The sequence below is a fragment of the Pyxicephalus adspersus genome, chromosome 2 (assembly GCF_032062135.1).
Source record: "Pyxicephalus adspersus chromosome 2, UCB_Pads_2.0, whole genome shotgun sequence".
Classification (NCBI taxonomy): Eukaryota; Metazoa; Chordata; class Amphibia; order Anura; family Pyxicephalidae; genus Pyxicephalus; species Pyxicephalus adspersus.
The window spans coordinates 17,009,218-17,023,646 of record NC_092859.1 but is presented as its reverse complement, the minus strand read 5'-3'; the positions used below and the strand labels follow the sequence as shown (position 1 = coordinate 17,023,646).

Below are 14,429 nucleotides of genomic sequence, written 5' to 3'. Positions count from 1 at the left end.
ATACTGCTGAGGTATCATATGACAGTAACCTAGCTCCCCAGTGTCCAATTACCACAAAGTATTACAACCCTAAAGTAACATACTGCTGAGGTATCGTGTGACAGTAACTTAGCTCCCCAGTGTCCATTTACCTTATAGTATTCCAGATTCAAAGTAACATACTACTGTGGTATCATACACCAGTAACACAGCTCCCAAGTGTCTTATTACCCCACAGTGATCCATCAACATGCCATACTCCTGTGATATTATACAACAGTAACCCATCTCCCAGACGTGGTATTACCCCATAGTAATTCAGCTCCAAACTTACATACCTTTGTGCTATATAATACAGCAGTAACCCAGCTCCAGAGAGTCTTAGGCTACGTACACACTTGCAATGCTTCTTGTCCAATAATTGGCTCAGGGCCGACATTGGACGAAATTCTGGCGTGTGTACAGCGACTGTCGTCCATTGTCTGAACGACCGTCCTGGCGGATCCATGGACGATGAACGATCGTAATTGAAGTGAAGGGGGAGAGCGCGCAGCAGGGTGCCGCTCTGTCGTTCTCCCCCTCCCCTCTCCATAGAACAGATTGGTGCTGTATGTACAGCACCGTTCATGCATCGTGCAGTGCTAGTGATTGGAAAGAATCGTGAAAGATCCTTTCCAACGACAATTATTGCAGCTATATGACACTAGAGCAGTTTCTCAATCAGGTTTCCATGGAACCATAGGGTTCCTCCAGAGGTTGATAGGGGTTCCTTGAGCAATGAGCAATTGGTGCCTCTCAGGTCAGGTACAACTGGCACCAATAATCGTTTTGGCTATCTGTAAGGCTGACATTCTACCAAATGACCGCCAACCTGGGTTACAGTAACCCAGTTTTCCAGTGTAATATTACCTTCCTAACATCATGTTACCGTTACCCATTCCAAGTGCCCCATCATTTCTGCAGCCCTATATTCTACTAACCCAAATTACCAATTTCCTGTTACCCGAGTAACTATATGACTATTACCCATCTTCTGTGATTCCTATTAGCCCTGTGTAACATCCTATGACAATCACCCAGCACCCCACTGTCTTAATATTATTGCGGCATCATAATATTGTAACACAGCTCCCGTATTGCCCAATGGCCTTGTAACATCCTGACCACAATCTTTAATTATTTACATCCCTGTAATTCTTACTTGTCACATACTTAGGTCTTCTATCAATATTCAAAGTCTGTGTATGCGATGAGCTCATTAATAATCTGTGACATTTAATTGGATGTAATTGATTTTTTGGTGTCATGTAGAGAGGTCACACTGGGTCAGTGGAAGACCCCCTTCTCTGTACACCTAAATGAAATTAAACACTGCACCATGTTAGTGACTTTTAACCTTTTTTTTTTTTTTTTTTATTGAACATAAAGGGCCACCTTCCAAATCTCCAAGTGCCAAAGTGACCCCTGGAGCAAAGGAAGCAACCAATGCAAAGAACAGCATGGTCAGGTAAGCCCGATATTTTTTTCACCAATGTACAAATTTTTTACTAAAAAGGGTAAAACATACATTTAAATTAATTTATTTGTCAATTTTGGATGGGCTTCTTAAATGCAGCAGAAACTCTGATAGTGGGATTTACTGTATCAACAGTAGTTTGTAAAGCTGCTCCTGCCCAGTAGGCTTAACCAAATATTTTTTAGGCTAGGCTCCATTTTCTTATAATATGTATTTCTTATTTTACAGGACAGCCGGTGCCTCCCCCAGCAAACCTAGATCAGTAACACAAAAAGGTAAGCATATAGATCTTCTGCGGTCCATTATTTCCCCCTGACTGTACTGTAGGTGACATTGCTTTCTTGGCTGGGCAAACTGGGGGTTCTGTAGCCTCTTCAGCTGGTTAATAATATCTTCCAAAAAACAAAAAAAAAATTGCCAACTCATGTTGATGCAGAAAAATCTTTGGTTTGTGCTACTCACATGCTGCACTGTTGCAGCCAAGCACCAGAAAGTGAGGGTGGGTTTCTTAATGTGGGGAGGGTTATAGCAGAATGGCAGAGCCTTCTTATTACCGGTGTTGAGCCAAAATACTAAAACTAAGGACCAGAACTGTATACCAAGTTGAATGCTTTTGGTGCAGATAGTAAATTGCAGTATTTATCATATTTGATCATTAGCATTAATATCCAGAGGGGCTTTTTTTTTCTATTTGAGAATGAAGTATGTTAGACACCCTAAAAGTACCCATGTATGGCTTGAATTATAGAAAGTTTAAATTGCAACTTTAGCCCATTTGTGTACTAGAGAATACCAAAAATATTATGTTTTGTGTGAAATAAAAATAAGTATACTCAAAATATATGAAATAATGACTACAAACTAAGCGTCCATGTTGCCTATAGGAACCTGCTCATATGTAATCTATTACAAGATAAGATAAGATAGAAAATTCTGCTGACTATAGGCAATGCAGAGATCAGCAATAATCATACTTGGCCTTTTGTTTCTACCTGTATTGCAAAATCCCCTTTGTAAGATCTTTTATTCTTTTTTCAGATCCTGCATCTCCAATCAAACCTCCCACCAGCCAAATAACTCGCCAACAGACCAGGGATAAGGGGACTCCACAGTCTCCATTGTCAAAAGCTCAATCTGGCAAGAAGACCGTAGAAGGTTCTCTGCCAGGCAAACGTAAAGTTGAAGGAGGAAACTCTACACCCACAAAGCAGAATGGAACTGCTAAAAAGGATGTGGGAAGACCGACACAGCATGGGATAGTGCCAAAAGATAAGACATCGTGCCTTCAACCAGAAATGAGTGGATCTGGGCCAACAAAATCTATAGCATCTTCATCCAGCCCAGCCAAGCCTGTGAAGATGTCATTAACACTAAATAAACCAGAGAAGAGTGTTCCTGCACAAATTAAGCCTGTTAATGCATCACCATTATCAGCTAAAGCTGCTAAAATAAAATCATCGCCTAAAGTACCTAATACAACCTCACCTACTACTAAAGCAGTTAAAACCGCTTCTCCCTTGGTTAAGACCCCAAGACTGACTTCAGTGCCAACCAAAGCATCAACTCCTACTTCAGCTGGTAGTCCAATAAATGCCACATCATCTCCTACAAAATCAGGCAGGACACCTCTGGTTAAATCAGCGAGCACCACATCTACATCTAACCAAGCCAAGCTGACAAAGCAATCATCTGTAACAACTAAACAGGCAACTGCACTAAATAAACCAACAAACCGCTCATCTGTAACATCTAAACCTGCCACAGCGACAGGTAAACCTATGAATGAAAAGCGTCCTGTACCCAAACCAGTAAAGACTGGGGAGTCCAAGAAGGTCGTTAGTCCACAAAAGTCAGACAGTTCTAAAATAAATGTTAATGTTGTTGATGTGGTACATGATCAGGCAGAACAAAAAGATGCATGTCCTGCACCAGTTACTGAAAACAAGGACCAAGAAACTATTGCCGAATCTGCAGAAGGACAATTAGGTGATGCTCAGTCAATATTAAAGCCCTGCTCTGTGTCCAACGAATTGTCACCTGAAACGTGTCCTGTAGATTTAGAAATGCAGCAGTCAGAATCTTTGGATCTTTGTGAGCAATCTTTGAAGGACCCTAACAACCACATACAAAAAGAAGAAGTAAATTCTGAGTGGAATACAACAACCCCTTCAGATGAAGACATAGTAACACCAACAGAACAAATACCTACCCCGAATGTATACACAACTGTGGAACTTACACATGAAGAACCAGAAGAGACACTGTTGGAACCAGCTGACCACTCAGAAGAAGTCAGATCTCTACCTAGTTCTTTAAAAGAAGAAACATTGTCTCCTTTGGACCCAACAAAAACAATTGAAGAACTAAAGAGTCCTTCAGAGAAAAAAGTAGAACTTTCAATGGAACCTCCACAAGATGACTTGAGCTCTCCCCTGGAATTATCAGAAATGTTGGAGGATCAAAGAGAACTATCAGAGGAAGAAGTCCAAACTCCTGTAGAGGCATTTCAAGAAGAAGAATCTGTTTCACCATTAGAGGAAGTCATAGGAACACCTTTGGAGGAAAATGTAAAATGCCCATTTGATTTGGACAGTGATTTCAGTAACAACGTGTCTATTGCAAAAGAAATGTTGCAGGAAGAAGTGCCATACTCTGTAGAACTGACTGAAACTTTCAATGTAGAACTACAGTCTTCATCTGAAACAGATGAAATTTTAAATGATTTGAAATTGCACAATTTACTTGAGCACCTCCAGCCCTCAAAAGAAGTGGAGCTTTTGGAAAAAGTAACACCTCATGTGCAAGAAGACACAGCTTTTAAAGAGCAAGAGGAATGTCCACAACAACCATTAGAGGAAGAAATTTTTTCCCCAATAGAACATGCTGAGCCATCAGAAGAAGTTCAGACATCATCTTTGGAGCAGGTCACACCTTTAGAAGAAGGAGCAGAACTATCAGAGGATGAAGGAGGATTTGTAGATGAACCAAACACAGGAAAAGGTAGCACTGCAGTCAGACATTCGGAAGAATCCAAAACGTTCCCTGCAGATATCTGCAAACCATTAGAAATCCAGGTGACATCATCCATGGAGGAGGTTACTCCATCAGATGAAGAAATGGAGGCAGAAGATGACACTTTGCAGGAAGGAATAATAAACTCTGAACAGCTAGAAGGAGAAGAATGTACATTTCCAAATGGCTTACATAAAGCAACAGAAGTAGTAATGACTAGCTCAGTGGAAGCAATTGAAAACTTACTGGAAGAAACCAAAACAGTAGAAGAACCTGAGCAACTAAGTGTGATACTTGCAGGAGAACCTGACAAACCTTTAGAAGAACTGCTACCATCAACTGACCTCACAGCTGAAAATCCTGACAATGTAAGTTGTATCACATCAAAAATAAAATGTCTAGAAGCACCAAACACTTTTGAAATGTTTGTAGAACCAGTTAAATACCTAGAAGGTACAGAGGGCTTCCGAGATGATGAAACACAACAGCTTACAAAGGAACAATTAATATCACAAAGTCCTGTAGAAGATGTAGAAGCAGAACACATTGAATCATATACGTATGCAAGGGAAGAAGAAGAAGAGGCATTACTTAAATCATCTGAAGCAAACTATACAGATGATCAGTCTTATTCTAAAACAGATCCAGCTGGGTGTGAATCAGAAACTGCCAGTGATTTTATAATGGAATCAGAGGAACATTTAGAACTAGGTAACAATGAAACAAACCAGGATTCTGAACAATTTACAGAAGAACTATTGATTGAAACTATTAAAGATGAAGCAGAAACCAACAATAACTCTGATGACTTGAAGCTGTTTGAGGAACAGGTAAATATGACACATGCATCAGCAAAAGAGCCAACAAATCCTTTTATTACAGAGGAAAAACAACTGGACTCAGCAGAGACTGAAACTGAATATGTGTGTTCTCCAATAAATCCAACGCAATATGGCTTCAACTCTGTATTGTTCCCAGAGGAACCATTAACATCGCTAAAGCAGCCTAAAATTGCCTTATCGGAAACAGCTAGCTATTTAGTGGAAGAAACAAAAACTTCATTAGAGCCACTGAAATGTGCAAATCATGCCGATGAGGCTAGGAGTTCATCAAAATGTGAATTTATGGGATCACCTGGGGATCGGGTAACTGCCCTGGACCCTTTAGCACGTCAATTTACAGAATGCCCAGGCAGTCCAGAAACAAGGCTAGTTCATAGCATTTTTACAACAAATTTTTGCCAAAATGACCCAAGTATTGTCCAACTGGAATCAGCTGAGCCAATTACTATCATGGAGTCTGAAAAGAATTCTGAGCCACCAGGGCAAGACCCAGATATCTATACACATGAGCTCATGGATCCTTCCACAGTACAGCCCTCAGGAGCATCATCAAACCTTCAAGATTTCGAAGAGCAAAATGAACCTATTGACTTGATAAATATGCCCATGGCAGAGCAAAATGAACCCATTGATTTATTAATTATGCCTCTGGTAGAACAAAAGGAACATATTGATCTTATAACTATCCCTATGGTAGAGCAAAAGGAACCTATTGATTTTATTACTATGCCTGCGGAGGAGGAAAAGAAAACTAATGATTTAATAACTGTGTCTGAAGATGAGCAAAATGAACCTATCCATTTAATACCTTTGCCTGTGGTGGAGCAAGAGGAATCAACCGATTTAATAACTTTGCCTGAAGAAGAGGATAGGGAACCCATTGATTTAATAACTATGCCAGTACAAGAGGAAAGGGAACCTATCAATATCATAACTTTGCCTGAAGAAGAGGAAAGGGAACCCATCGATTTAATAACGATGCCTGTACAAGAGGAAATGGAACCTGATATAACAACTATGCCTGTGGGGGAGGAATACAAAGCTGATGATTTAATAACTGTGCCTGGGGTAGAGCAAACCCAACCTATTGAATTACTAACTCTGTCTAAGACAACACAAATTGAAACGTGTTACCCATTAGATCAAACTGAAGAGTCACTCGCAACTTTAGCTGGGCTGGACATAGATAACCAAGAAGTGGTAGAAGTGGAACCAATTGCTCATGCTGCAGAAACAGAACAATTACCACTTTTTTCATTGGGTGAAACCAAGACCCCAGGTGTTCAACATCCAGAAGAAGAAGCATGGAGCCTCTCTTCAAATAACACCGAATTTAACATCTCTACAACAGCTGTATCAAAAGTGTCAAGTGAACCTATTTTGTTACCAGGTGATGATAATCTACAACAGCACAATAATATCACTGCTGACTGTCTCTCAGAGCAAACTGTGAACCCAGCAGAAGCTACAGGAGTTACTGCAGAGACAATAACCTTTTCAGATGAGGGAATCAAAGGAACCATTGAGGCTTTATCTGGGGAAAACCGATGTGAGGTTGATAACAAACCCGATTTGCTTATGTGGTCTACAAAGACAGTAGATTCCTGGGCATCCTGCCCAAAGTCAGTGAAAGAACAGTGGGTGCTTGTAGAGAAAGAGGAACTTGCAGATTTTAAAGAACATACAGAAGATAAGCCACAAAGGCCAGCCAGCCTAAATCAAGAGGGAGATAACCAGGAAGAACCTAAGGCAGAGGAGGAGGCAGGAGAACGGGCCTCAGTGTGCAGCACATTGAGTGACCCACAACTTGCTGGAAAAAGCAGTAGTGAGACAAGTACTCCTGAGGAACTCAGAACTTATGAAGATTCTAGTTCCGGAGTAGAGTCCCACTCAGATGATGTAGCCACGTCACCACAAACCACACTCACTCCTGACCCAGATCTAGGTATTCACATGGGCCAAGAAGAAGGATCAGACACCCCAGCAGGAACTCCAGCCTCAAAGAGCAAGGGTGCACCTCATCTTCTGCAGAATGCCAGCCTGGAGGAGCTCTCTGAAGGGCCTTCTTTCTCCAGTGTCTTTAAAACCTCAGAAGATATGGAAATAGCCCATAAAATGGAAGTGAGTGGTTTTACATGCCCCCAGGTTTCATCTGTTTCCAAAGAACAAAGATACGAAGAGAGAGCAGAAGAAAGCGGTCCCCTGAGAGGTAATGATGACTGACTGTGTAATGTGTGGAGTAAAGATCTGCTGCAATTCTAAGAAGACTTGGGGGGTGATTGTTTCAGAGGTAGTAGGGTGGGATACCAATCTGACAGTGGGGTGGTTTCAGTCTAGCAACCAAGCATCCAGGATAATAGATCAATAAAGCCACATATCACTTCATCTGTCTGTCGCCTGATGTCTTTTTCCCATCCCTAGATCCCCTTTTCTCTTTCTTTTCAGTACCCCTATACCTTCTTCCCATTAGCTATTACTGTTTTCATTCAGTATACAGTTTCTCTGTTGTTTTTTTTTATCCACAAATGTTATAATAAACATTGATTTATTTTGTACAATCGGTGACCTCTGTTTTTATTTAAGCATGTGCCATTTGTGTGTCCTTTATTTCAGTGGCGTGAGCTGTTTAACTTCATTTATTTGTTATATGTGTGTAACTGGAATGCTGTGAAGTAATGTGGTACGTACTGTAAATGTTGTAATTGTGCATATTATTTTTGAAGCTGTTCTTCGTGCATTGCAGACTGGTATGTTATTTTTATTTACGAGACCCAGTCCCCAGATTAAACATCTGAATCTGAAACACTGCATTTCTGAATACTTCTTTACCCAAGGTTTTTTTTTTTGGCATTTGGACCTTCTATTTCTTATTTAGAACCAACGCAAAGTTCTTAGATCTCCAACAATTCTCGAAGTGTCTGATCCTATAATCCTCTGATTATATGCCCCCTCCACACTATTATGCGCTACCAGCAAATCACTAACAATGAGAGACAACTTGTGGACTGCTGTAATAAAATAATAAATAAAATTCCGGCAACAATGTAGACCTTACAGCTCCAAAGAGAATTGTTAGAATCTTTGCAATTGGGTGCCCTAAATTCCGGCAGTATAAACTTGCAGTTCCTACAGCACCCATGAGCTGTATGCAAAAGCAGACTCTGAAAATGTAATTAAAACCCGTTTAGGCCAAGTCACTTCAAGTCCTTGAGTAAATGACAATGAAATGAAACCATTGCTGGTAAGAAAAGGCTGCCATGGGATGATGGGAAGCAGAAGTTTCTGACAACAGGAGCTGCTTGCAGATGTCTGTAACAGATGTATTGAAATGGTTGGCCAATGACAACTTTAATTAGATTCTTTCTGATGATGTCAACAGAGTAAATATGAAGTGGGGGCACTGAATGTACAGCTTTCCAACTCCCTGCACCCCTGCTGTTTTGTCAATTGGTGGCCCTGGGCATTTGCCTAGTTTACTCTACCCTGAAACCAGCCTTGGCTGCCAAGGATGCAGGATGGCAGCACATTCATTACAGTTATCTGCAAGCGTTTTCTGCTAGCTTTGTAGTGCTCTCATATAATAAATCATTATGCCTAGAAAAAAAAAATAAAAATAAAGTTTAGATTTAGATGAGTATCCTGGTAACAGGGTCTCTGAGTGAACCAGGATGGACTATCCCCTCCCATTGTTCCCTGCTTGCTTGTATTATCATCATTTTTCATACTCTTCTCTCTATCTCTTCCACATTATTCTACCTCAATTTGCTTGCACCATTGTGTTGTCTTCTCTTTTTCACTTCATTGTGACATTGGTAGGACAAGCAAAGTTAGCTTCTGTGACAATAGTCTTTTATGTTGGTGGTATCTGCTTGACACCAATTTGAGATGCTCCTGAGATCATTTATAATTCATAGACAGGTCGATTTGACCTGCTTTAAGAGTTTTCCATCAACAGAATAGGTGACTTAAGGTCAGAACCCTTCTCTGCTAACTTTTTACTATCTCATTTAGTGGAAGATTTCCTTTCCTTTTCTGTCCAGCACACACAAGAAGGAGGAATCTCAACAAAGTGAGGCAAACTTTCCCCACAAAAACAGTAGGTTGAGGGGTAGGTGCCCCACTGTATAAGTTGTTTATTGATCTGGAATAGGGTATCTATAACATCATCATGATATCTTGAGGCTTGATTTTTTTCAAAGGCAATCATGAATGGTTTCAGGTGATCTAAATCTAGTTTCTGTACAGGACTGTAGACGGTTGTCACCAGAACCAGTGTCCATATTAGAAGAGTTCCTCTTGTTCTCAGGACAACTCAAAGGCGTTGAATTTCCCCTCACTTTTTCAGTGACAGTCATAAGGGGTAATAAATGAGTGAATCTATCGACCTAGATGAGACAAAAAGCAATAAAAACCTATAAACTGTTCCAATCCTTCTATATTTTACCCCCGCCCCCCCAAAAAAAAGGGCTATAGATTTTTAAAGTAATCATTCAAAAACCATCAAGTGTAGAAACCACTGGGTTGGCCATCCTTGGGATTTAAAAGAGGAGAGAATGCCTTTGTTGGTTCCCACTGACTAGACTAGAGTCCTTAAATCTCCATGAACACCTTTGGTACAAAGTTATTGGTTGTGACTTAAGCTGCACACACTCGTACAAATATTGTCATTGGAAAGGATCTTTCACAATCCTTTCTGCACGATGCATGAACGAGAACGAGTACTGTACATACAGCACCATTCTGCTCTATGCAGAGCGGAGGGAGGAGAACGACGGAGCAGCACCCTGCTGTGTGCTCTCCCCCTTCCCTTTCATTAGGATCGCTTGTTGTCCATTGTCTGTGGATCCGCCGGGACAGGGGTTCGGACGATGGACAACAGGCGCTGTACACATGCCACATTCTTGTCCGGGCGAGAACTATTGGATGTGTGTACGTAGCTATTGATAGAAATTAAGGACAACTCAACCCTGAGTAGTAAGGAGACAATACAAAGAAACAAAAGTAATGCGATCATCAATTTATAACCAGAAAGCTAGGGGCTTGTGGGAAGGGAATGCACTAAAAATGCACACACATTTCCAAGAAAAAAATCACTATAACTTATTGTAAGGGAAAAAGGGCCTAAGTATATATTTTTTGTTAGTTGTAGGGCGATTTGCTCTTATTTTCCTAGGGGTTAAGGACTGCTAGGTCTAGCTAGGGTTAGGCAGGTTGTTACAGTCACTGTGGCCAAGTCTTCTAAGAAGGGGCAGGGGAGATTAATCTCTCAGAACTCCAATTTACTGTGCAAATACCTTTCAATGTCTGTGTTTTATGTGTGGCACACAAACATTTACAAGCATCAATACATCTACATTGTATAAGTGGTTTTACCTGCATCAGTTAAAATCTCTAGATAATTTTCTCATCAAAATTAATTTGCAAACATTATATTAATAAACCTGCAGAAGATTCTCCTAGAACAAGTAACAAGAGTAAAATCCTGCAACATGGTCTCCAAATACTAATCATTGCTTGCTCCAGAAAGCATTCACTAAATCATCCAAGATCCTCTTTCATTCATGCTTGGTTCTCGATCATCTCACTGGTTCAAATAGACATATTGGGCAACAATTTGTTACTGAGAACCATAACATTGCTACTTGCAAATCCATATAATATTAAAAAAATATATAAACTGATAATTGGTGACTAAATGTGTCTGGAACCATGGGTATTGAGGGGTAGAGATGTCACACTTACAGTAGAGAGCCATCACATGCAAAGTGAAAGACTTAGGTCTGCCTGACCCACTGATTTGATTGATATCACAGTCAGTAATCGATCAGTTGAAATTAAAAAAAAAAATAACTGCATGCAGAAAATATTCTGCCTTTCCCATGAGTGTCCTAGGATATGAAGTGATCGGAATTCCAATTACATGTAATCGACTGTTCTTGACATTAAACAAATGTGTTTACTTTCTTTTGATTATTACCAAATTCTACAATTTATCCACAACCAAACCCAAAATCTCATTCTCAGTTGGGTGGCTTCTATATTACCTTCAGATTCAGATCATCCCCATTTTTTAGGTATACTTTGTTTTTTATAGAATGGGGAAGGATTGGAACTGCTTGGCTTTTACTTCTAAGCAGGACTACATGAAAGATATTTGCCCCTCATTGAAAATCTTAAACGGACAGTAAAAACCTAATAGGGCTCCTAGGTTTGCCCTAATAATAGAAAATTAGAATTTTTGTTGCAGATTTTGGAGTCTTTTAAGGAACACAAAGTCTTAAACCTTCTGGGTCCTATCATATACACGAGAGAGGACATGTGTGCCTCAACTAACACCAGGAAAAAATATTTGACAAAAATTTATTGCTATCCCCTATTACCTTTCACTCCCATTGAGGAACACAAAGTCTTTCACCTTCGAGACATCAAAAAGCACTCCAATTGTGGGCTGGCCAACACAGCAATCAACCACAACAGGTCAAAACAACAAGCAACAGTAAACTGGGGAGTGTTTGCGTCTCAAAGGGCTACATGAAGGACCTTATATCTAAAGCTGGAATCAGATGAGGCTGAAAGATCCACCAGGTAGAACTTTGAGAATGTGGGAACAGAAGATCAGGTGATAGTCTTGCAAATCTGGAGCAAGATGCTCGACAAAAAAATAAGCAAAAACTGAAAAGTTGTCCATCGTTCTAGGGAACAAGCTACAAACTGAGGAATGTTAGTACTCATAAAGTTTATCCTGGGCTGGCCTACAGCTTATTTGTGTCTAGTCCGGTGTAGATGGCAGCCAGTAAAAGACTTCCAGTGTACCTCAAAGAATTTTTGCCGTTATTGCCATATTCCATATGAAAAGATTATCTTCATGACGAATAAAAAAAAATTTCTCTGGAAGAAGCCCTAGGCAGTAGTAAACCCCGACAGGTTCCAATCAATCCCTACTCTATCCAAAACTAGAAAAAAGGTTTTTCTCTAAACTCTTATTTCTGGTACATGTAATTATGGCCCAGTGCGGTATCTACATTCACAGCCATATACTTTTATATAATGATGCTAAACAGGCTTCCTTTGACGTTATACTCCTGACCAATTCAACTTTTTGTTGGTAATCACCTCATTAGCGAACACTGAAATCAATGAGCTGCAAATGAGGCGACTGGCGACTAAAAGTTAAATGGCTCAGTAGCATGAGGTTAATTGCACATTTAGTTTAGCCATAATTGTTCTGGAAGCGCACAGTCATAATACAATCACATCAATGGATCTGCAGATGGGTTAATAGACATAAGTGATGCTTAAGTTTTATACACTTGCTCAGTATTTGTTGCTGGAAATAATTAGTTGTCATTTCCAACGACAAAATGAGCACTGTGTAGACCACACTATTCTGTTCAATATAGAGGGGATGACAAGCAGGAGGTACCCCGCTGCATCTTCCCCATTAGGAAGTGTTCAGAGTGGTTGTTGAGGGATCTGGTATAGTCAATTGCTAAACAAGGGATAGCTGTACAAATGCAACATTTTCACCCAACATGATGATTATCTTAGGAGAGGAAAATGCACAACAATATCAGATCTTACAAGATAAGTAGTTACATACAACTTTTATGGTGGAAAAGATGAATAGGCTTTACTAAACCTGATTTGCCCTGGATTGCATCAACTCATGTGTTGTCTGGCCATGGTAAAGCCCTTCTTTGTAAATATTAGCCCAGCACTTTCCTGCAGGTCATCGATACATCCGTGACAATGACCTCCTCCAATGGTGCTTGATAGGAAGCTCCTGGATTTCAACCCTGTAGAAACCTTATATAAATATCAAATGTACATTAAAATACAATGAAAAATCTACTAGTGATGTTTAGCTTTCCCTGACCATTTTTTCTAGGTGAACCAATCGCTATCTCCTCGCCCGCAGACGGATTATACACGATTTACGAGACCGACCATGGATCCCAGGATCGCAGTCCCAGAGGGGCAGAACTGGGGCTGGTGGAGCATATCATCGGGAGAACTTTGTTCCTGGCTGCCTCAGAAGGCGGGTTAAAAGCAGGAGCCAAGGGTCAGGTTGAACTGGGAAAGTGGGCAGAACTGTTGTCTCCTTTGGACGAATCAAGAGCTAGCATCACATCTGTTACCAGCTTCTCTCCTGAAGGTGAAGTCTCCTCACAAGGTGATTGGACAGTAGTGGAGGTGGAAACATTCCACTGAAAGGACCAACCCCCGAGGATCATTGACATGAATGTTTAGGGTAGGAGCTCTACCTATGAGAACTACAGTAAATATGCAGGGATTGAGCTCCACCCATGAGGTGCACTGTGGAACCCTGTAGAACAGTGGGAACAAGACGAATGCATCAATGTGCAATATGTGAGTGATGTATGAGTGTTGAGCTTTGCACTATTTAAGGTTTGTGAGGTTCATTTGAATTGTGTCAATCATGAAAAATGTTTTCTCAAATAAAAGCTTATACTTAAAATATCTTAGCGTGTCCAGTTATGCTACAAAATACCTATTATACTTCTGGTAAAAAACAGATTACATTTTAAGATTAAACATTGTGTTTTCTTTTTTAAAGTATGTGTCCTTGTGCCCAGCCAGACTCTAGTTTAGTTAATGATGTGTTCTCCAGGTTCAGTGCAGCTGGCATTACAATAGGCTTGCCACCCCAGCCATGCATCAAAAGCTTTATTATCTGTGTTGGTCACTAAATGCCTATTTTTCCACTAGCTCTGCTATGGTAAAGGTTGCCCCATAGGGACAGAACCCTGACGGTATGGAGCAGGGTGTTCCTGCTCCATTTTCTGATCAAAATGTGTTGAGGGACCATCCCCATGCTGCTCCATTTGAAAAGTCATACTGAATGTGGTTTAATTAGTTTAATTTAGTCCTTCACACTGGGTAAATTCACCAACAAAGCACTCTCCTACCACAAAATACCCATTGCTACCCTGTTTCCCCGATTATAAGGCACTCTCTTATATTTTTTGAAATGCCAAAATATGCCCTGGGTCTTATTTTCAGGGGATGTCTTATTTTTACATGAAGAAGACTACAGTACACATTTATTGTTGAAAGTC

The 14,429-nt window shown here is 40.4% G+C and overlaps 1 protein-coding gene across 3 annotated transcripts in view; it reads left to right on the top strand.

The window, feature by feature from the left end:
- Positions 1–13,831, top strand: part of PRR36 (proline rich 36) — a 33,413-nt gene extending 19,582 nt beyond the window's left edge. For 2 of the 3 annotated variants that reach the window (XM_072399712.1, XM_072399713.1), the window contains exons 3-6: positions 1,408–1,486; positions 1,724–1,770; positions 2,534–7,558; positions 13,238–13,831. In XM_072399712.1, coding sequence (XP_072255813.1) covers positions 1,408–1,486; positions 1,724–1,770; positions 2,534–7,558; positions 13,238–13,560 — 5,474 coding nt within the window. In that variant the 3' untranslated portion in view covers positions 13,561–13,831. Of the gene's footprint in view, positions 1–1,407; positions 1,487–1,723; positions 1,771–2,533; positions 7,559–9,360; positions 9,446–13,237 lie in introns of all 3 variants that reach the window. The other variant, XM_072399714.1, reaches the window with a different exon arrangement.
- Positions 13,832–14,429: the final 598 nt, after the last annotated feature.